This window comes from Thalassophryne amazonica, chromosome 13 (assembly GCF_902500255.1).
Source record: "Thalassophryne amazonica chromosome 13, fThaAma1.1, whole genome shotgun sequence".
NCBI lineage: Eukaryota > Metazoa > Chordata > Actinopteri > Batrachoidiformes > Batrachoididae > Thalassophryne > Thalassophryne amazonica.
The window spans coordinates 22584461-22609109 of NC_047115.1; the positions used below are offsets into that span (position 1 = coordinate 22584461).

General features: G+C 40.3%; 1 protein-coding gene across 1 annotated transcript in view; it reads left to right on the top strand.

Moving 5' to 3' along the window:
• Nucleotides 1-24649, top strand: part of ccser2a (coiled-coil serine-rich protein 2a) — a 98386-nt gene that overhangs the window by 10876 nt on the left and 62861 nt on the right. The window contains 3 exon segments of the mRNA XM_034184574.1: nt 5205-6530; nt 6532-6697; nt 6865-7076. Of these exon segments, the coding sequence (XP_034040465.1) occupies nt 5211-6530; nt 6532-6697; nt 6865-7076 (1698 nt within the window). The 5' untranslated portion in view covers nt 5205-5210.

Consider the following 24649-nt stretch of genomic DNA (forward strand, 5'->3'; position numbering starts at 1 on the left):
TTTCTTTGTTAGAACAGTAAACAGCATTGTGACTCATTTGGATTCAGACAGGCTTTCTTTCTGCATGTTTGTCACTTGTGTATGTAGTTATTCTATCATCACCAAACATTTATTTTTAGTCTAATCGTTTATGTTTTCTTTCTTTATGTTTTTGAAAAATTATTCCTACCTGGGAAAGTCTCCATGGACTATTTTTTGTGTTTAATCCCAAAACCATGATGCCTTTACACCTTTACAAAAGAAAAAAATAAGAAAGGCCATTGCTGATCACCAAAGATGAAATTACATTATGGCACATCTCCTATTTCAAGCTACATTATTCACTTTCACTTTAGTTTGCTTCTGAAGTGCAATGACTAAGGCGACTCTGTATCAGAAAACCTGATTCAAATATTCAATGATACAAATATGTTTTTCCATGTCTATGACAAATGCAATTGAGCAAATTCAGTCAGTTTTATTTAAAGGTAAGAGGCCACCCAAATTTCACGAAACTGACAAAATTTAGCTTCTACTGCAATGGATTCGTTTTCTTGGAGGTACTTTTCATGTATGTCAAAGAAAAAGCATTCTTCCACTCTATTGTCCCATCCTGTGGGGCTGTAATACAATAGATACAGAAAGCTTAGATACAGAATTTCAGTACTTCACCATTTTCAATTTTAGGAGGCTTGTGTGATTTGGACTTTGATGTTTAAACAGTATTTGGGATAAATGATCAGAATGTTCTTGCTACTGCAGTGAATGAGACATTGCGTAGACATTTATCTTATCCTCTGATGGTGGTCAGGGTGTATTTCCTCCCCTCTCTTCCTCTGACCTCACTGGGTGGGGCTCCTAAAAGATGCCCCATCAAATATTAAACACACCAGTGAAGGCTCTTGTTTTCTCCACCCACCCACTCAGCCCACACCACACACATTGCCTCTTACAGAGACCCAGTGATCTGGCAGATCACCTTCTGTAGCATCTTCCTGTTCCTACGCTTTACTCAGGCTCAGTCTTACTTTCAGTTCAGACGATGGATGAAACAAAATTCTGAATGACTTGTGATATTCAGCAGCGTCTTTGAAATGATCAAGTGTGGGATGAGAATGAATGGACTTATTTAAGGTAATATTTTGTGCTATTTGTGATCTGCTATAAGCAAAAACCAGCCTTAAATTTGAATGAGGTGGAATTGTTTGAAGTGTAGCAATTTGCAACACCATAACAGTCTCAGCTTGTTTCTGTTCTACTTCTTTTGGTTTCTGTCATTTGATATACCACAGTTGGTAGAGAGCATTAGCTAACCCTCCGCTGTCTCATTGGATTAGCATCATTGCAGCTCGGCTCAGTATTGCTTTCCCTCCGTACACATTAGCCTGGCGACACTGTTTCTTTCTTCCTTGTCTTATTCTATTAGCCTTCTCTAATGGCAGTCTGTTGATCCCTTGAGTGGAAAAGCTACTTGTACAGGGTACTATTCTCCTACTTAGAGATGACTGGCCTGATCATTTCACCGTTGACACACTGGATTCTGGTAATGACTGAAGATGATTTTGTAGACTTTGTTGTACAATGATGGGTAGATGCCCGTGCACTGTTCCTGCATTTGGTGTAGATTTTTATTTTATGTTTTCCAGGATCAAACATAAAATTTGTAATATGGTAGTATCAGTCCTTCCCGTTTTCATTTCAATGGGCTCTACTTTGTGTTATTTCGATTCTCCCTAATACAAATTAAACTCCCCTTTGATGGGGATTTTACTGTATTTTCTTTGTCACGGTCCCAGAATTCATCACAGCCATCTGGCTTCTCTTCAGCACTCTGCCTGCTACGATAATAAATCCCACAATTACACTGTCTGGACTACTAATGATAACATCAACAGTCCAAGATGGCAGCAGTGTATCCATAGCGCCACCATTGGCTATGGTTTTAAATGCATTGGAGCTTCGGCCTTTATTGTCACTGTATATTCATAAAAAGAAATGTGTACTCTGCATTTAATCACAGTTAGACACAGTCCAACCATGTGGAGCTGTGAGCAGCCACAGTCTGGTGCCAGGGTCCAGTTCCAGATGTAGAAACACTGCCTTGGTCAGGGACTGAGAAAGGAGTAGGGATGGGTATTGATAAGATGTTATCGATATCGATTCTGTTTATCGATCCGATTCGTTATCAATTCCCTTATCAATACCTCTTGTAAATTTTCTGTGTACTAAAAGTAGGCTTTATAGGTTTTCTGTGTCAACAACATTTTGAGTCTTAAAGTAAATAAACATGAAATTGGTCACTGGATCCTTGATCTCTGGACATAAATAAACTCTGCGTGGTGGATCCTAGATCTCTCGACATAGAGATAAACAAAATCTATAGTTTTTGTCAAAAGCATTTCCTTTCAGACATTAATGCCACAAATGTAACTTCATACATAGCCTCTGAGCTGAGCTTAGCTGGCTGCGCTGCACGTCAGCATCAGTGTAATTCATAAAGAATGCAGGAGGTCTCATTTTGGAATGAAAAAACGTTTGTCTGTTGTTGGTTGTTGTCTGTATTACAACGTTTAGAAAGAGCTGTCATTTGATTTAAAACGGTGATTCGCTTTGAAGTTATCAATTCTGACCGGACTCTAACTTGACTTGGCAGAGAGTGGCACAGCATTTGGAGCTGTGCAAATGGAGCAGAGGACGATTCTCATTTCTTGCTCACAACAAAGAGTCCTAGATAGTGACTTTAATCCACACGAAAGTGACTCATGATTAACATCTTTAAATGTCTTTGAGAGGGGTTAAGAAGTGGACTTGGTGCTTCTGAAATGCAGCGAAGCAGAGAACCAATGAAGCAGCGGGTCGGAGCACTGCTTCGTTGCTTCGAGCACAGTTGCTGCAGAAGCGGTTGATTGCAGACCCGCTGCAGGGTCTGACATCAGTGTAGAGAAATGGTCTTTTTCCCGATAAACAACCTAAAAAACAACAGCCGCCCTGAAGGAACAATAAGGGAATCGTTAAGCAAAATGGTTAATGATGTTGGTGGATCGAATCATTTCTTAACAATTCTCAAAAAGAACCGGTTCTCGATACCATCCCTAGAAAGGAGCAGACCCTAATAATTGCAACTGTACACCGGTTGATAATAATGAAAGAAGAGTTTCTGCTCTTAAAAAAATGATATATTTTAATTACAAGTCATTGTTTAACTTTCATTCTCCTGGTTGTGTTCTTTCATTATGTACAACAGTAATTGTAGCCTTGTTGTCAGTTGCTCCTGCACTGTTTTTCTGGCATTATTTGATCACTTCACACTGCCAAGGAGAGATTTGTTGAGAATCAGCAGGAACAGTGTGGGCTTTAAAAAGCAGAGATTGCTATTGTAGGTATTATAGTTATCACTTGGGAAAGTAATATTTCTTTCTCATCAGCAAAATTATCTGCTGATGTGATCGGTAGTGGTAAAAACAGCACTCTTCTGGCAGTTTATGCATGGGTTTAAGACTGCTAATTTAGAGTAATGTGCTTTGGGAGGAGGAGCACATATTCTTACGTAAACAGTTGACAGATGGCATGTATGGTATCGCTGCCTTACCTCTGAATATATATATATATATATATATATTTGTTTTGTTTTTTTACTTTGCAAGATGGGACATTTTTTGGGCCTTGCCAAATATATTCTACTGAGTAATTTAAATGTATTTACATATCACTTTTCAAGAAAGCAGTCACAGAACACATACATCACAGTAAAAACACAAACAAAGACATAATAGAAAAATGAAATATTACAGCTAAACTGTTAAAATGAAGTGCCTAAGGTCTGGGCTCCAGAACTTGTTTGTATATTTAGGCGACTTGTGTTATGATTTGTTGCTATGTAAATAAATTTAATTGAAAAATACATGGAACTAAATCAAGGCAAACCTGTATCCCAGTGGGTCTTAAGCTTCTTTTCCCACAATGTTTTAATGATCTTAGGTCCAGTGGGAGAATATTACACATTTGTGCCCCACAACCCTGAAAGCACCCTGTCCTTTATTTTTCAGCCTGGAGTGAAGAACCACTAACATTAGATCTTGAGATAAATTGACAGGAGGGAAACCCCATAATCTAATTCCTTTGATTTAAGCACACTTGGATACACTGCCACCCACCCCTTCCCTCGGGGCAAAGAGGCTTTTTTTTTTATTTTTTTTTTATGTTGGACCTGACCTCATTTGTGTCTGTGTGCTGTTTATGAAGCGATTAGTGTAGTGGCACAGCCAGGAAACGTATGAAAGCATTGAGTGGGTATGTTTGTGTATGTTTTTTAGTTGTCGACACATGCGTCTGTCCGTAGGAACGTGGGGCAATGTAGAACGCCACTTTACGAGAACAGGAGATCCAAACTGTAATGCAACACCCCTCTTCCACTCATCCAAAAGTTGCATGGATTATTTCCACAGTATCCTCCTTTGTGTCTTTGTGCCACTTTGGCAAAGGTTCCGCAGATACAGGAATAACTACTTCACACTGCTCCCATTTACCAACAGTTAATCAGAATGTGCAGATTTCAGAAAAGAAATATTGTTTGAGTAAATGTCTATGATTTATCTGTGCAATTCGACTGACATTGGCCCCTATCAAAATCTCAGCCATGCTTGTTCTTTTCAAGTCCTGTTTTCTTGTGGCAAGCAAATGAATATACAGTAACATGCCAACAGACTGCCATAATGCTGTTAGGGACTGAATGAATCAATATTGAGTGAATGCAAACTACCCTGTTTCTTCATCGACCTGCTTTGTAATGTAAATTGTACATTTACTGTTTGCATACATTTTGTATGCACTATTATATAAAGACAGTTATTTACCTGACTTTATTGTCATGTCAGTGATTGGGCATTTTCATTTGGAATTTGGCTGCATTTTGCTAGGAGAATCTCAGTGTTTTTCAGCTAAGTGAGGAGATTTCCAGATGTGTCTTCGATCTGGTTTTCACCTTTGTACTGCCTCATTTAAGTGAATGTACATGTTTGCAGTGCACCTCTCCTCCCATTTTTTGTGCCATGAGCTTTGTACTGACATGCAAATATCAAACGACTACACAGAGGTGGATTGCAATGTCAGGAAAAGACCAGATTTTTTCTTCTTCTTTGCTCATGAAACAGACCTACAAACCTGTTTATTAACAGCCTAAGGTACTTCATGTTAATCAAGAATTTTTTTTCCTTCTTCTCTCTCAGTTGCATATGAGTCCAGGCTCCTCCATGCCCTTGTTTGCATCTAATGGAAGAAAAAGCCCTTGTAGGTCTGCCATGGTGTCCAAACTTCCTAAGTTCAGTGGACGCTCCTCAGCTACTACTACCAGCTCCTCTTCTACATGTTCTTCTCAGACCACCACAAACAAGGATGGCAAGACACCTCAGTTGGGAACACACCCAAATGGTGCAATCCACACTCCTCCTTTTTCTCTGAAATGGAAGAAAGAGGAGGGAACTACCCTGAGCTGCCCTGCCACTCCCACCAGCCCTGGGAGTAAAGATTTTGTAGAAAAGTCTCCAAGTCACCCTTCTTTGTTGGGGAAAGAGGTAAAGCATACTTCTCTCAGCACGCCAAAGATGCGAAGATCAGGTGCTCTGATGGTTGCTTTCTCCAGCCCTAAAGCCATTCCCAAGCAGTGTACAAAAGTGAGTCTCCAGTCAGAGACTAAAATGATCCAAAACCCAAAGAATAGTGTTCCTAAAATGGACCACAATGGCTCTAATGTTCCTGCACTTTCAGGATCAGAGTCTCACCTTGTGCGGCCAAAATTGGTCTCAAGTTCTCCCCGAAGCAGTTCTCAAGACAGTCTGTCTCACCCTAGTGACAGTATTAAAACTTTAGCACTGGACAATATGGTACGTTCAAACAGCTTTACTCATTTCAAACAGATTCCCTCTCCCACCAGTGAGCCTATGACCCGATCCTTCTCCTTCAACCGGACTGTTGAGTTGGCTAAGCCTTTGGCTGATACTCAGCTTCGGCCTCCTCGAACTAGTTTCCTGAAACCCCCGCAGCTGACCAATGGAAGAATGAGTTTAGGGCTTGGGGGACTAAATGGAAACCCTGGAGGTGCAGGAGATCTAGTTTTAGAGCTTGGAGGACTTAAGCAAAGTAGAACATCTCAATCTTCCTCTTGTCTGCCAACCCCTTTAATTCCTCAAGCACCCTCTACTCCCAGCACTCTGAAGAAGACATTGCTACCCAGTTGTTTGCTGAGTAAATCTGTGGGCAATGGTGGAGTGTCTTTAGGACACAGATTTTTTTGTCTTGGGCCAGCCAAGGACCACCAGGCTCTTTTGTCAGGTCAGTTGACTGATGCCAGACCTTCACCTGCCCCTGAATGCAAAGGGCTCTCAGGGATAACATTAGATGATGAGCCCACAGGTGAGGTTGAAAAACCAAATTCCCACAGTGACAATGATAGAAGTTCTGGGGAAGCAGGAGAGCAGGGTTTGGGTAGGCATTATTCTGGCCAACCAACAGGGGATGCTCTGGACCCTATGTCTCTATCATCTACTTCTTCACTGGGACAGAGGTGACAACCAGTCAGAGTTTCTAGATGACTTTGACAGTGTGGGTGATGCTCTTTGTGATGCAGACATGCCTGATAACAGGAGAACTACTGCCATTTCCCAAACCCACCTGCAAAATTTCACCAATGAGAACATGGACTTGGGCAGCATGAGACTGTCAGGTAAAACATTGAACTGATTTTTCAGCTCATGAATATTGTCACTCAAGTAAATATTTCACAAACTGCATGTGCATTTCCTTTTTATAATATTACAAATTAATTTGATGCTTTGAAAGTTGAAAGTATGCATTTATGTCACAGTAATAGTAGTGGCATATGTTTTGTAGGACATAAGGAGGACACCCTGAGTCAGGAGTCTGAGGAACCCTTGGTGGTGACTTCAGACCAGGTCAATGTCCCGCTTGGTTCATCTCTGGAACTATCACCTTCCAACAGCTCTGGTGGCACTTACATGTGGGATGAGGAGGGACTTGAGCCCCTTGGGGGGTCTGGGACGCATCCCTGTGATAGCCACGATGAGTCAGAACTCAGCTGTATGGTCAGTCACAGTTTTCAGCCTTAATGTGTACATAACAATAAATGGTAAATAATGTACATAGTACTTTTCAGTGTAATGCATATGCTCAGTGAATTACAGTGACACATTGGCCCATTCACACAAACTTGCTTAAATGCACACCAGGACCAACTTAGAGATTAAGAACGCCAAAGTAAATTGTTTAAGGGCATCTTCATTATTTATTTATTTAGTTTTTGGTCTGATCAGGGAATTGAACCTACAGTGGCTTATAAAATTATTTACAAATCATTTACTCTTGGTATTTCATGCATCTTAATTTGTTTATGCCATTTCAGATGCAAAAAATAAATTAGGGTTCTCAATATAAATATAAAATTATCTTCCTTAAACTGAAACTCAAACCAAATCTCTACAACTTAACATAAATGTATTAAAAATAAAAAAGCCAAGATGATGGGTTGCATAATTAATGGGCCCCTTTGGTGTTATAGCTGTAAATAATCTGTTTTATTGCCAGTTGGGATGGATACATGAACTTTTCCAAGTCACTGAATATGTCTGGGATTTTATTTACATAAATTATGAAGAAATACAAACAGTATGGCCATCTATGGTAATCTGTGTGGAGTAAATAGTTCTCAAAAACTGAGTCTGCAAGAAGAGTGAGCAAAACCAACAAGACACCGAGACAACCCAGAAGAATTTATAGGCTTCTGTGTCTGTGATTGGAGAAATTGTGCATATTGCATGTTTTGCATTTTGTATCCCCAGTTATACAGCTTCATGATGAAGAGGTATAGAGGAGGATTTTCTTTCACCATAACAAATCTAGGCTTGCATCTCAGATGTATCTTCTGGAAAATTACACCTCACATTAAGACTTCGTTCTCAGTTTTCCTTAATTTTTTGTCTGTTTTTCCTGTAACTTGGCACATTCTTTCAGGAATTGCTAAAACCCCCATTACAATAGAGGCCGACTAAACCCAAATCCCTTCTGAATGAAAGTTCGTCCCACATTCAGGAAGTGTCAAAGTGCATTCGCAACCGTCAGACAGCATTTTGAATGCAGTGTAAACAGTTGGGCTAGGGTTAGTTGTGCAGCCGCCTCAAATGTTTTGAACATGGACAAACCATTCGGGGTGCAGTCAAAGTGGAAAAAAATTGAACGGCAGTCAAGGTGGATTCTACTTGCATTCTAAATATTCCATGCTGTCAAAACAGCATTTGGAACAGTGTGATTGTGCTTGAGAGACATTCACCATTGGTCAGGCACGTCTAATCCTGCTGGCATGTCCCGGACTGCACAAAGGAAATATTGTTATGTGCAATGTCTGTGGCATGCATTCATCTTGTGAACTAGACATGAACACTGCACAATCAAACCGAAAGCACCACGTGTCACTGCGAGTCAGTGCGTCACAGAGCCCCGGAGCAGCGCGCACATCTGAACGGGGTGTTATATCCATAATAAATGTTATATTACAGATACATTGTCATTCCCTCCCATGGGTTAGATAATGTATGTGAAATATTATGTATGATCATCATAGCTGGAACACCACAAGTAGATGTGCCACGCTGCTGCCCCACTGCGAGTCGATGCATTTCAGAAGCTTGCCGTGGCACAGCGCAGCTGAAACGCTTGTCACAGCTGTAATACACATATTATGACATGTACACCATCAAAGTCTTTAGGAGGAACGACATTGTAGCTGTGTTGCCAAGCCATTACAGTATAAATAAAATAGGAAATCACCTTTGGAATGGCTCCAGATGAGTCTCACAGCACAGGGTGTACAGCAGCCAGGTTGCTGCCTGTAATAATATCACTGTCATCCTGGGAGCACCATAAGATGGTTACAACAGCCAAGTGCTGACAGCACATGCCTTGTCCACCATGAAATATATATTCCATATGACGCATCGTCCAGTGGTGCAACATGTGCCATCCAGCCGGATAGCTGGATGCCCCACTGCGTGTCAGGGTACATAACACACGATCGCAAAGTCCAGACAATACGTCATGTGAAGCATTAACTGGTTGCCAGGACACCCACTTGAATCTCAGTGTGGTCATCTCATGGACCTAATATCTTGGAGAGAGGAAAGGCATGAGGCTGTATCATCTGATTGCCCCGGTGCGAGTGTGTGAGGCTGTATCATCTGATCAGTCTGCTTACATGCACCACAGTACTGCCATGATCTGAGGTACCTGGTTTACATGACAGGAACGGCACATCTTGACAACCACAGCAGAAGACAGCGCTCTGTCCCCCCTCCCCTCCCCTTGCTTGCCTTCCAACCAGACTTCAGGTGGCGATCGAACTGCACCTAGGGGAGGGTGATGGTCTAGTGGATAAAGTGTTGGGGCTTGAGTCCAGAAGATCATGGGTTCAAATCCCCACCTGACTGGAAAATCACTAAGGGCCCTGGGCAAGGCTTTAATCCCCTATTGCTCCCGGTGTGTAGTGAGCGCCTTGTATGGCAGCACCATGACATCGGGGTGAATGTGAGTCATATTTGTAAAGCGCTTTGAGCATCTGATTCAGATGGAAAAGTGGCTATATAAATGCAGTCCATTTAAATGCAGTCCATTTGCACCCGCATGGCATCCGACATGCATTCTTCTTATTCTTACTACAGTCTGACAGCATTCTAAGTATTTGTACTGTGTTCTAACACATTGGACTGCTATCATACGCGGAAGCACAGTTGTGCATGAATCAGTTGAGGCGGGATCTGCCCACATTCTAAGACGGTCGTATGGCATTTGGTACACAGCTGTCAGATTGTCTGTCCCCTCCCGACTGCGCTTGAAGTTGTTTTTTTATTCCATTTGGCCTGATTCGGCTTCATTCATGTATTTTTGTCACTGTGACAGGGCCCTAAAGATCTTGAAATGAGCTGGATTACAAATTGTGTAATATTATGTGTGAAATCCCCCCCTCCCCCAGAATCAGAGATTTTAACATGTAATCTTGACAATATTACAACATGATTGATCTGTATTACAATTCTGTACTGTTAAAGTGTTGAAAAGCATGTTCCGTCATTGTACTTACTGCAGCACACCACTACTGCTTGGTCATACACTATTTTACAACATGAGAGCCTTTTCTGGTTGCTGGCTCTTTGTCACAGAGTCACTGTTTAGCACACATGTGATCAGTGAACAATGTAAATACTTGAAATTATTCTGTATGTCAGCATTGTACTTTTTAACTACAACCCCTGGCAATAATTATGGAATCACCGGCCTCAGAGGATGTTCATTCAGTTGTTTAATTTGTAGAAAAAAAAAGCAGATCACAGACATGACACAAAACTAAAGTAATTTCAATGGCAACTTTCTGGTTTAAGAACACTATAAGAAATCAGGAAAAAAAAATTGTGGCAGTCAGTAACGGTTACTTTTTTAGACCAAGCAGAGGGGAAAAAAATATGGAATCACTCAATTCTGAGGAATAAATTATGGAATCACCCTGCAAATTTTCATCCCCAAAACTAACACCTGCATCAAATCAGATCTGCTCGTTAGTCTACATCTAAAAAGGAGTGATCACACCTTGGAGAGCTGTTGCACCAAGTGGACTGACATGAATCATGGCTCCAACACGAGAGATGTCAATTGAAACAAAGGAGAGGATTATCAAACTCTTAAAAGAAGTTAAATCATCACGCAATGTTGCAAAAGATGTTGGTTGTTCACAGTCAGCTGTGTCTAAATTCTGGACTAAATACAAACATGGGAAGGTTGTTAAAGGAAAACATACTGGTAGACCAAGGAAGACATCAAAGCGTCAAGACAGAAAACTTAAAGCAGTATGTCTCAAAAATTGAAAATGCACAACAAAACAAATGAGGAACGAATGGGAGGAAACTGGAGTCAACGTCTGTGACCGAACTGTAAGAAACTGGCTAAAGGAAATGCGATTTACATACAGAAAAGCTAAATGAAAGCCATCATTAACACCTAAACAGAAAAAAAACAAGGTTACAATTGGCTAAGGAAAAGCAATCGTGGACTGTGGATGACTGGATGAGTCATATTCAGTGATGAATCTCGAATCTGCATTGGGCAAGGTGATGATGCTGGAACTTTTGTTTGGTGCCGTTCCAATGAGATTTATAAAGATGACTGCCTGAAGAGAACATGTAAATTTCCACAGTAATTGATGATATGGGGCTGCATGTCAGGTAAAGGCACTGGGGAGATGGCTTCCATTACATCATCAATAAATGCACAAGTTTACGTTGATATTTTGGACACTTTCTTATCCCATCAATTGAAGGGATGTTTTGGGATGATTAAATCATTTTCAAGATGATAATGCATCTTGCCATAGAGCAAAAACTGTGAAAACATTCCTTGCAAAAAGACACATAGGGTCAATGTCATGGCCTGCAAATAGTCCGGATCTTAATCCAATTGAAAATCTTTGGTGGAAGTTGAAGAAAATGGTCCATGACAAGGCTGCAACCTGCAAAGGTGATCTGGCAACAACAATCAGAGAAAGTTGGAGCCAGATTGATGAAGAGTACTGTTTGTCACTCATTATGTCCATGCCTCAGAGACTGCAAGCTGTTATAAAAGCCAGAGGTGGTGCAACAAAATACTAGTGATGTGTTCTGTAGTGAGCGTTCTTTTGGTTTTCATGATTCCATAATTTTTTCCTCAGAATTGAGTGATTCCATATTTTTTTTCCCTCTGCTTGATCTAAAAAAGTAACCGTTACTGACTGCCACAATTATTTTTTCCTGATTTCTTGTAGTGTTTCTTAAAGCCAGAAAGTTGCCATTTGAAATGACTTTAGTTTTGTGTCATGTCTGTGATCTGCTTTTTTCTACAAAATTAAACAACTGAATGAACATCCTCCGAGGCCGGTGATTCCATAATTTTTGCCAGGGGTTGTATGTCATGCACAGCTGTTGTCTTGATCAGTGGTTCCCAGTCCTGGTCCTTTTTCATTTGTCCCTGAACAAATCAGAGTAGATCAGCTCAGTCAGGTGTATTCAGATAACAGCTGCCTGAGCTGATCTGCTCCGATTAGTTCACGGACAAATGAAAAATATGCCATATGTTGGGTCTCGAGGGGCAGGATTAGGAAACAGTGGTCTAGATGGTTTGTGTGCATAAAGGTCAATGGCAGCAGGGACAGAGTGGAATTTTGTTGAATTTCAGCTCTGCACAAAATGTTCAGATTTTTTTTTTTTTGTTGTCTGTTACGCTTATCATTCATATAATCCAGATTGTTGTTGCCTCATATTTGGAATCTTTATTAAATGCACCATTCTCCCTAATTCAGATCCAAATATTGTAACAAGGTATTCTGTCATAATATTATAAATATTAATTGTAAATGCTGCAAAGATCATCACAACATAGCGAACCACAAAAACATTGCGCCCACGGGCAGGCATGTAAGATCCCGCTGCAAAGGTGTCGTGCACACTCGTGCACGAACAGAGTGCGAGCAAGTGGAGCATGTGTAACCACATCGTGCCGCTGCTGTGGGAAAAAAACCTCAAACCTGCACTTTACTGATTGCCAGCCCAAAACTTTACCCCTGCGCTGCTGTCGCTGGCCTGTAAACAGTGCGGGAAAATGGCTGAAATAAGCAAAGAGATAGATGTAAAACAAAAAAATATAAATAAATAAATAAAACCACACACCATAAAAAACACCGCATTTCATTGAATCCCTCTTATCAAGTATGAACCATCTGTTCCTCTGTAGATAACCCATGGTTACAGATGTACAGTCATGAAATGACATGACTGGAGCAGTGCTCTGTTATCATGTCCACATTAGGGATGGGTATCGATAAGATTTTATTGATACCATTATCGATTCCGCTTAATGATCTGATTCCTTACCAATTCCCTCATCGATACCTCTTGTGATTTTTTTGTGTAGTAAAAGTTGGCTTTACAGGTTTTCTATGTCAACGGGTCAAAGAGCTTTTTGTTATCGTGCACCCGCTCTGTGGAACGGTCTTCCTGTGACCGTGAGACAGACGGATTCCGTGGACATTTTTAGGTCAAGACTTAAAGCCTATTTTTATTCTCTTTTGTATGAATTTTTTTTTTTATCTGTTTTATTCTTTTACTTCTGTTTTTAATTATATATTTGATTTTTTATTTTTTTTATTTTTTACCTCCGCCAAGGAGGTTATGTTTTCGGTCGCTTTTGTTTGTTTGTCTGTCTGTTTGTCAGCAGGATAACTCAAAGTTTTGAACAGATTTTGATGAAATTTTGTGGAGTGGTTGGAAATGACAAGAGGAACAAGTGATCACGATCCGTATCCCGATGCTAACGAATTAGCATGTCTATGGCATTTTCAGTGTTAAAAGTTAGCATTAAGCAGTTGCAGCTGTCATCACGTTCGGATGCATTTGTTTTCAACTTGTAATATTTCTTAAATTTATGTTTGTTTATATATTAATAATCTAATGATTATATATACAATTTTAGAGAAAGAGACAAAAAGAAATAGATCACTGTGCCAAGGAGGGACAGACAAAGACAAACATAATTGCAACTTGCACCTCTTCTATAAGCTACTGTCATCTGAGCACTGATATTGATATTGCATGTGCTTATAGACAAAAACAAATAAGAGACCAAATTCAATTTATTATTCAACTAAACTGCAAATATATGAATTTTTTTTAACATTTATGAAACACTTCTCTAAACAAGGCCATAGGGTCACTGACTCTAAAGAGATTCACATCCGGATCACCACTAAAATTTAATCACTTCTTCCTCTTGTCATTTCCAACCACTCCACAAAATTTCATCAAAATCCGTTCAAAACGTTTTGAGTTATCCTGCTCACAAACAGACAAACAAATGCGACAGAAAACATAAACTGTGATGCCATGCGCTATGGATACATGCTGTCCAGTCACAGCAGATGAAACTTTTTTTTACTACTGAGCAGACATCATTGTTAGACTTTTTTTTAGGTTCAATGATTCCACGGCATGTAGATGTTATGGCATCAGTGACCCCATGGCCTTGGTGGAGGTTTGCACACTGAGTGCTTCTAGTATTTATTTATTTTAATTTTTTATGTTCAACTGTTCTATGTGAGGCGCTTTGAGACGGCTTTTGTTGTGATTTGGCGCTTTATAAGCCGATTAAATTGAAATTGTAAATTTTATTGAAATTGACGTTTTATTGAGTCTTAAAGTAAATAAATATGAAATTGGTCACTGGATCCTTAAACTTTGGACATAAAAAAAAAACTCTACATGGTGGATCCTTGATTTCTGGACATAAATGGGAATAAACAAAATCTGTAGTTTTTGTCAAAAGCATTTCCTTTCAGACATTATTAGCATGTATGTCTTTCTATACATCTGAGCTCTTGCAGCTGGCTGCGCTGCATGTCAGGATGTAATTCATAAAGAATGCAGCACGTCTCATTTTGGAAGGAAAAAAATGTTTTAGTCGATTGTAGTTGTCTGTATTACGTTTGTAAAAGGTGTCATTTTATTTAAAGCGGAGATTTGTTTTGAAGTTATTAATTCTGACTGGACTCTGTCTCGGCAGAGAGCTGCGCAGTGTTTGGAGCAACAGAATGGAGGATGATTCTCGTTTCTTGACTGCAACAAGACATGAGTCCCAGTTAGTGACTTTAATCCACACAAAAGTGTCTCACGATATTTTAATGACTTTGAGAGGGGTTTGGAAGCAGAGTTGCCGTTTCTGAAGAGCAGCGAATCAAAGAACCAATGAGCTAGTGGATCTAAGCATTGCTTCATTGGTTTATGCTTTAAAGTGGTGTCGCACTGCAGAAACAGTTGATTACAGAGCCGCTGTAGGGTCTGTAATCAACGTAGAGAAATGATCATTTTCCTGACAAACGCGCTCAAAAACTACGGCTGCTCTGAAGGACCAATAAGGGAATCGTTAAGCAAAAAGACTATTGATATCAGTGGATTGAATCATTTCTTAACTATACTTGAAAAGAATCGGTTCTCGATACCCAACCCTAGTCCACATCTACTGGTCCGGTGTGTCCGGCAGGACTGACACTGTCATGTGGAACAGAGCTCACGTGGGTGACGTGACATTCAGGTCTACAGAGCCATCTCATCATCATGGATGCAGAGACCGTACCAGGTTTGACGCCATGGTCTGTGAAAGAGGAGGGGGTGAGGTCTCACGCTCGTCAGCACACTTCCTGAGGTACTTCAGGTTTTGTGACTAACATGAGTACAGTCAGATGTGGTGTCCCTCACACCTTGTTGTATTGAGCTGTTATGTTAGTCGTTTAATCAGCTTCCACTGCAGTGGAGAATTGAACTGGGTGTTCCATGCCTGCAGGGTGGGAAGCTGATTAGTGATTAAGCCAGGAAGTGTTTGCTGTTTGTGTACACCTTTGAGTGGTCTCTCTGTGTGTGGAGTGGTGGGCTCACATGATGGTGTCTTCTTTCACAGACTCGGTTGGTCGCGGCCACCTGGGGGGTGTCGGCGGGGTCCTTGGGTCCGAACTGTTCTGGCTCCGGACCGTTTGTGCTGCTGGGAGCGCACCGCTATTCCACCACGCCAGACCGCGCACTTATTTGTTTGTAATTCTGCACATCACTGTTATGTTATTAAATTCAGTATCCTTGTACCGTGCTCTGCTTATTTTATACTGGGTCTTACTTCAAACGCTGGTCGGTCCTCCGCCCGCGTCCGACACATAACACCCTTTGTATTAAGCAAAGGTTTAACTGCAGCAGCCTTAAAACTATGCAGGAGCAATGGGAGTTGTGAGAGGTTAATATTGTTCAACATGCATGTCTCAAAAATGACCCCAAAGCCTGGTTGATAAGGGATCAAGATGGCAAGTAGTGCAATATGTGTCTCACAACAATAAACAATGACATGCAGGACATTGTATCAAGTTAATCAGGTAACTTGCTTATTTATTTATTGTCAGAATCACTATTATAATTTAATGTTAGGTCTCCTGACATGGCTGACACTGGGTGTGGCATGTTATTCCTAATGTCCTTAAATCCTAAAGGTGAACAGTTTGCAGATGACTGACCTTGAGTAAGTTTTGTCAATGTCAAACAGAAGTCCTGGATTATGTTTATTCTTATTAATTAAGGTAGATAAATAAAGTGTCATTTAGCATTCTTCACTTTATCCTTGGCACTGTTTACTCTGGTCTTGGTCAGATGATTTTCCAGTACATTGCTACTGCTTTATGCTGCACTGCAATGCTTTCTCCATTTCTGGATTTATTTCGAATAGTCTTTGGCACATTAGAAATTCTATTTAGCTCTGCTTAGTTTTCTATTATAGATCACATATTGGTTTTGCTGTGTCAAAAAAGAGTGTTGTCTGTTGCCAAATCTAATATCATGGCAAAATGTTGCTGCTGAATGCTAAACAGTTTGGGACTCCCATCCTTTCAAATGGTGGGCAATGTGTTCCTGTCCTCAGTCAAGAGAATGTAGTACCAAGAAGCGAAGCCCAATACAACACCCCATAGCACAGCTTCGTTCTGCTGCCGCCATGTTGGACTGTTTTAAACCTGTCAGACCCATAGTCTGTGGTCAGACCATAAAGAAGCCATGAATACCACAGTTGCTATGCAAACTTTTTTTTTTTTGTCTTTTACTCATTTTGATGCTTTGAATAAGTAAAGTAACACATTTTAATACATAGGTAGCCTTAGCATGTTCGTAACATTTAATGAGCCCCCCAATACCACAGTCAATCCAGATTGTCTGTGCAAACTGTACACATCCATAAAATGAGGATTTAATATATTGACAGCATGGTGAAACTTCCTCAGAAATCAAAGCTGACATTGGAATATTACGCTTTGCATTTGTGTTGCTTTGCATTAGCTCGACATCTCAAATGTCTGGTCAGTAGAGTGCAGTTTGTACCTCCTATTTCTGTCCAAACCCAACCAGAACCAGACACTGTTAATGTTTCTGTTTCCATTCTAAACAAATCCTTGCGAAAAGGAATAATTGCTGTTAATCCTTTATTTTTTTTTCTTAAATAAACAAAAACAAAGTATCATTTGAAGCAGGCCTGTTGGCAGCACACAGAGTAAATTACATGAGTAAATCTTACATGGAAGTCACACATAAATTACATAAAAGGAAAAATAGCAAAAGCCATTGCTGTTTTGCATAAAGTAAAATATTCATTAAATAGTTATGGTTTTATTAAACATTGTACAATTCATTGATTTTCCCATATTTAAACTTATTGTGTAGAAGTCTGGGGATCAACATATACGACTTATATACAACCTTTGTTTATTCTGCAGAAAAGGGCTTTAAGGGTGATTAGCAACAGTGGTTTTAGAGATCCATCTAATCCATTGTTCATTAAGTATAGGGTACTTAAATTTCATGATTTGGTCGATTTGGAAAATATTACAAACAATGTACCAAGCTAATAAAAATGCTTTACCAACAAATATGTTTCAGAAAGAGTAAGTAGTTATAAATTGAAAGGAATAGAAGTCTTTAGAAAACCAAGATTTAGAACCAAAGTAAAGGAATGGAGTATTGCAGTAAATGGTGTAAAATTATGGAACAGTCTCAACAAGAAAGAATTAAGGTCGCTTAAATTATTTAAAAAATGTATTAAACTAGATGTATTAAGTAAGTATGAAACTATGAAATAAGTCAGTGGGCTGTAAGGAAGTCACAAAAGGTTATTTGTTAATAATGTTAAAATGTTTTAAGTTTAAAAATGTAACCTGTCAGAGATGTAATCTATTAAATAATGCTCATAATTATGAAATAAGTCAGTGGTATGTGACAAGTTAAAGAAATACAATCTGTTAACTAGGACTGGAAGCAGTCATATACGGGCCCTCGTTCCACGCAACCGCCTACCCAGGCCAGTGGGTGCCCTTGTGACCACATGTGGGCATGTGCATGCGGGGGCAACCACTCATCACAGTTAAAATTTTAAACAAATCACACAATGCATCAAGGAGTTATGACATGTTGATTGTTCATCCACCTAGGGGGCGCTCAGTGTACAAACAGAGGGGCTGGGTGTGTTCAGGGGCCAACGTCATCATACATGTGAAGTTTCAAGTCAATCAGGCAAAGCATGGAGTTATCATGACTTGATGTTCCATGGCAAAGGGTCAAAATGGCGGCACCATAGTGGCCACACCCTTCAACATAGAGAAAAGCTTTTGATAACTTTTGGTCAGTATCATCTTTGGATGTTGTCAAAGAAATTTGAAGTGCATTGGACAAAATCCGTAGGAGGAGTTCGTTCAAATACAACATGTGGAAATCATTTCAAAATGAGAAGAAAATTCAAAATGGCCGACTTCCTGTTTGGAGTAGACTCATGGTGCAAGAGACTTTTTTTGTACGTCTGTGCAAGTCACACGTGTACCAATTTTCATCTCCCTACTCCAAAAAAACCCCTATGGGGAGGGTTTTTTGAAATTTTCAAGGGGGCGCTATTGAGGCACTTTGACCCACCCATGGGCAAGGCCCCTATGAATTGTAGGAGGTTGTCATGCTTGACCTGTGTATCAATTTTCATGATGATATGACAAAATTAAAGCCATCAAAAGGAAGAACGTAATTTCATGGCGAAGGGGCGATATTCGGTACGCCACCACACTGAAGCCATTACTCGTAAGTTCACGGCGATCATCGCCTATGTTCACCAAGTTGTTCTGCATGTTTTAGAAGTGGAAGGAAGTTAATGGTGTTAAGTATGTGAAATCAGTACCTGTTTAAGTATAGTGTTCCATGCCGAAGGGTCAAAATGGCGGCGCCATAGCGGCCACACCCTTTGACATAAAGAAAAGCTTTCGATAACTTTTGGTCAGTATCGTCTGTGGGTGATGTGGAAGAAATTTGAAGTGCATTGGACAAAATCCCTAGGAGGAGTTCGTTCAAATACAACATGTAGAAATCACGCCAAAATGAGAAGAAAATTCAAAATGGCCGACTTCCTGTTTGGAGTAGACCCATGGTGCAAGAGACTTTTTTGTACGTCTATGCAAGTCACACGTTGTACTAATTTTCATCTCCCCTACTCCAAAAAAACCCTATGGGGAGGGGTTTTTGAAATTTTCAAGGGGGCACTATTGAGGCATTTTGCCCCGGCCATGGGCGACGCCCCTATGAATTGTAAGAGGTTGTCGTGCTCGACCTGTGTATCAATTTTCATGATGATGTGACAAAATTAAAGCCGTCAAAAGAAAGAACGTAATTTCATGGCGAATGGGCAATATTCGTCACGCTGCCACACGGACGCCATTACTCGTAACTTCACTGCGTTCATCGCCTACGTTCACCAACTTGTTCTGCATGTTTTAGAAGTGGAATGAAGTTGATTGGGTTAAGTATGTGACATCAGGACCTCTTAAAGTAAAAATAGGACATTTCCCGCCACCACCGGGGGCGCTATGGTGGAGGTGGGAACATAAGATATGTAGACGTTCAGGGCGGAGCCCTCATCATGTCCAGCAAGTTTGAAGGATCTATGATGAAGTATGTGGGCGTGACAGCCGTTGGAAGTGAAATGGCGTGCTCCCAAAAGCTCGCCAACGTTTGACGACCCCTAGCAGCCGCGCCTTTTGACTTAATTAGAATCTTTTGATAACTTTTGATCACCATTGTGTTGTGATGATTTTGACCAAATTTGAAGATGATCGGATGAAATCCCTAGGACGGGTTCGTTCAAATGTAAGTAGTGGAAATGGGCAAAAATGGCAAAAATTTGCGCAAAATCAAAATGGCCAACTTCCTGTCAATATTTCACCATGACAGTAAGAGACTTTTTCGTGTGTCCTGGCATGGTAAATACGTGTACCGAATTTCGTGAGGCTACGACGAAAAAAGCCCAATGCAGATGGGTTTTTGAAAAATTCTAGGGGCGCTATTTCAAGATTTTTCTGCAACCATGTGCGACGCCCCCAAAATATCGAATTTCGGATCCGGCTGGACGACTTTGGAAAGTTTGAGTTTTTGAGCATGGGAAGAGGCCGAAATTTTGATTTCAAGAGTGAGAATAATAATAATATAATAATAATAACTAGGACTGCAAGCAGTCATATACGGGCCCTCGTTCCATGCGACCGCCTACCCAGGGCAGTGTGTTCTCTTGTGACCAGATGTGGGCATGTGCGTACAGGGGCAACCACTCATCCCACAGTTCAAATTTCAAGCAAATCACACAATACATGAAGGAGTTATGACATGTTGATGGTTCATCCACTAGGGGGTGCTCAGTGTAGAAACAGAGGGGCCAACCGTCATCATACATGTGAAGTTTCAAGTCAGTCAGGCAAAGCATGAAGGAGTTATCATGACTTGATGTTCTATGGCGAAGGGTCAAAATGGCGGCACCACAGCGGCCACACCCTTCAACATAGAGAAAAGCGTTCCATAACTTTTGGTTAGTATCATCTGTGGATGCTGTTAAATAAATTTGAAGTGCATTGGACAAAATCCCTAGGAGGAGTTCGTTCAAATACAACACGTGGAAATCACGCCAAAATGAGAACAAAATTCAAAATGGCTGACTTCCTGTTTGGAGTAGACCCATGGTGCAAGAGACTTTTTTGTATGTCTATGCAAGTCACACATGTGTACCAATTTTCATCTCCCTACTCCAAAAAAACCCCTATGGGGAGGGGTTTTTGAAAGTTTCAAGGGGTGCTATTGAGGCATTTTGCCCCGCCCATGGGCGACGCCCCTATGAATTGTAAGAGGTTGTCCTGCTCGACCTGTGTATCAATTTTCATGATGATATGACAAAATTAAAGCCGTCAAAAGGAAGAACGTAATTTCATGGCGAAGGAGCGATATTTGGTATGCCGCCACACAGAAGCCGTTACTCGTAACTTCATGGCGTTCATTGCCTATGTTCACCAATTTGTTCTGCATGTTTTAGAAGTGGAATGAAGTTGATTGGGTTAAGTATGTGACATCAGGACCTCTTAAAGTAAAAATAGGACATTTCCCGCCACCACCGGGGGACGCTATGGCGGAGGTGGGAACGTAAGATATGTAGACGTTCAGGGCAGAGCCCTCATCATGTCCAGCAAGTTTGAAGGATCTACGATGAAGTATGTGGGCGTGACAGCCGTTCGAAGTGAAATGGCGTGCTCCGAAAAGCTCGCCAGTTTGACGACCCCTAGCAGCCACGCCTTTTGACTTAATTAGAATCTTTTGATCACCATTGTGTTGTGATGATGTTGACCAAATTTGAAGACGATCGGATGAAATCCCTAGGACGAGTTCGTTCAAATGTAAGTAGTGGAAATGGCCAAAAATGGCAAAAATTTGCTCAAAATCGAAACTTTAAATCAAAATGGCCGACTTCCTGTCGATATTTCACCATGACAGTAAGAGACTTTTTTTGTGCGTCCTGGCATGGTAAATATGTGTACCAAATTTCGTGAGGCTACGATGAAAAAAGCCCAATGCGGAGGGGTTTTTGAAAATTTCTAGGGGGCGCTATTTCGCGATTTCGCTGCGATCATGTGCGATGCCCCTAAAATATCGAATTTCGGATCCGGCCGGACAACTTTGGAAAGTTTGAGTTTTTGAGCATGTGAAGAGGCCGAAATTTCGATTTCAAAAGTGAGAATAATAATAATAATAAATAACTAGGACTGCAAGCAGTCATATACGGGCCCTCGTTCCGCGCAACCGCCTACCCAGGCCAGTGGGTGCCATTGTGACCACATGTGGGCATGTGCATGCAGGGGCAACCACTCATCACACAGTTAAAATTTTAAACAAATCACACAATGCATGAGTTATGACATGTTGATTGTTCATCCACTAGGGGGCGCTCAGTGTACAAACAGAAGGGCCGGGTGTGTTCAGGGGCCAACCGTCATCATACATGTGAAGTTTCAAGTCATTCAGGCAAAGCATGAAGGAGTTATCATGATTTGATGTTCCATGGCAAAGGGTCAAAATGGCGGCACCATAGCGGCCACACCCTTCAACATAGAGAAAAGCTTTCGATAACTTTTGGTCAGTATCATCTTTGGATGCTGTCAAAGAAATTTGAAGTGCATTCGACAAAATCCGTAGGAGGAGTTCGTTCAAATACAACATGTGGAAATCACACCAAAATGAGAACGAAATTCAAAATGGCCGACTTCCTGTTTGGAGCAGACCCATGGTGCAAGAGACTTTTTTGTACGTCTATGCAAGTGGAAATGGCCAAAAAATGGCAAAAATTTGCTCAAAATCGAAACTTAAAATCAAAATGGCCGACTTCCTGTTGATATTTCACCATGACAGTAAGAGACTTTTTCGTGCGTCCTGGCATGGTAAATATGTGTACCGAATTTCGTGAGGCTACGATGAAAAAAGCCCAATGAGGAGGGGTTTTTGAAAATTTGTAGGGGGCGCTATTTCGCAATTTTTCTGCGACCATGTGTGACGCCCCCAAAATATCGAATTTCGGATCCGGCCGGACGACTTTTGAAAGTTTGAGTTTTTGAGCATGGGAAGAGGCCGAAATTTCGATTTCAAGAGTGAGAATAATATTAATAATAATAAACAGCGCAATTACAATAGGGTCCTCGTAGGACGTTGCCTACTCGGGCCCTAATAATAATAATAATAATAATAAACAGCTCAATTACAATAGGGTCCTCGTAAGACGTTGCCTACTCGGGCCCTAATAAACAGCGCAATTACAATAGGGTCCTCGTAGGACGTTGCCTACTCGGGCCCTAATAATAAAAATAATAATAATAATAAAAATAAAAATAAATAAATAAATAAAAACAGCGCAATTACAATAGGGTCCTAGTAGGACGTTGCCTACTCGGGCCTTAATAATGTCGAATAATGATGCTGGATATTGAAAGATTGTATTGTAAAAAGGGGCAGTAAATATAAGACTTGTTCTTCTCTCTGCTCCTTTTCATTCTGGTAATTGAGATGCTTTACTTCTGCTTTTCTGTTTTGTTTTGTTTTTTCCTTTTAAATGAATAAATTGAAGAAAAAAAAATTAAGTTTTTAAATCTTACTTTTTGACATTCTTTCTCCTGGAGTCATCACAGCCTGATAAAAATTTATCCATATAAGATTTTTTGGAAGAAGACGACTAGAAATACTTTTATTCCTTATCATGGAAATTGCTTGTGAATAACGACAGCGTTTTTAAAAAAGTCCCTCTGTGTTTGCTCCTAGTGCATTTCTCAGCTGGCAACACCGATAAAAATCACTTATTTTATGAAAACTGAAAGTCTTTTATGTAATTAGTATATTGGTCACAAAGGTCCCAGCCTTCACCACAGCCATCCATCATCTCTTCAGCATTCTGCTTGCAACGAAAATAAATCCCATTAATGATCCACCATGACAAAAAAAGTATATTAAATTACACTGTCCGGGCCGATGATGGGAACACCAAAAGCCCAAGGTGGCGGCATTGCTTCCACCGTGCCCCCAGTGGCTATTGTCTAAAATTCATTGGCGTTACGCCTCTTGGTACTACATTCTCTCTGCCTCAGTACAGCATAATATCATATCCTGTGTGTATGCAACTAGCTTGCTAAATCACTTCTCAAATCCAAAACTTTGTTTGGCCTCTTTTTGCAACAAATTTATAAATTTACAGACACATACATCTTTGGTTACTCATTATTTGTGTTAATAAGTTGCTGTCAGTGGGTGTTCCTTGCTTTGACCATATACACTGCATCTGCTGGAGTATGTCCCCATCTCGTAGTTGATTACATGGTTTTGGGGGCAAAAAATCAGTTTGTCAATTATGGAAATAGAATTATGAGACCATATAATTGCAAGTGCATTCACTTTTTTTTTTTTTGTAAATCAAACCATGTTGGCATAATCCTTAAAATATGAAACAGAAATCTGGCCAGCAGCCATGCTGCTTCTTAGGGTGGTTCAAAAAAATAAAAGTTGGAAATTCATTACTCTCACCCCTTCATTTTATGATGCCTTGGGAAAAAAGAAAGCCTGCCAAATATTTTTGTCATACATTAATATTTAGAGGTAGCACATCATAGCTGAAGGTTGTAAATATATCAGTTATCACTGCCCGAGTGCACATGCAATAGGTTATCCATTATCCAGTATCTAATCACATCACTTATAAAGAGGATAGAAGTTAACCACCTGAGTGTAACTAAAGTATAATTTTATATTCAATTTAAAACTATACCTGGGTTTAAATATTTCTCACAAACATACTTTCAAAAATGTTATTTTAGGCTACAAGCTAAAAATTTTGCTTCAATTCACAGCTTCTTTTCTTTCAGATCTTTGATGGTGACTCTAACATGAGATAAATGTAAAAAGAGACACTTGCTGACTTAACATGCTTAACCATTAACTGGAAACTTCAGTAAAACATGTCAGCTACTAGAAGTGGAACATTTGTATACCTTATTGGTTCCACTGACTGAAATAAAGGGAAACAAATTGCCCTCAAATGGGCAAATACTCAAGGTATTTTTCTTCAAACACACTGATTTGAAGAAAACTGTCCATGATGCTGCTGTGACCTCTATAGACATGGCATTTCCTTTTTGGGAGAGAGCTAGAATCCCACTGAGGGCAAAGCAGCATCTGATCACAGT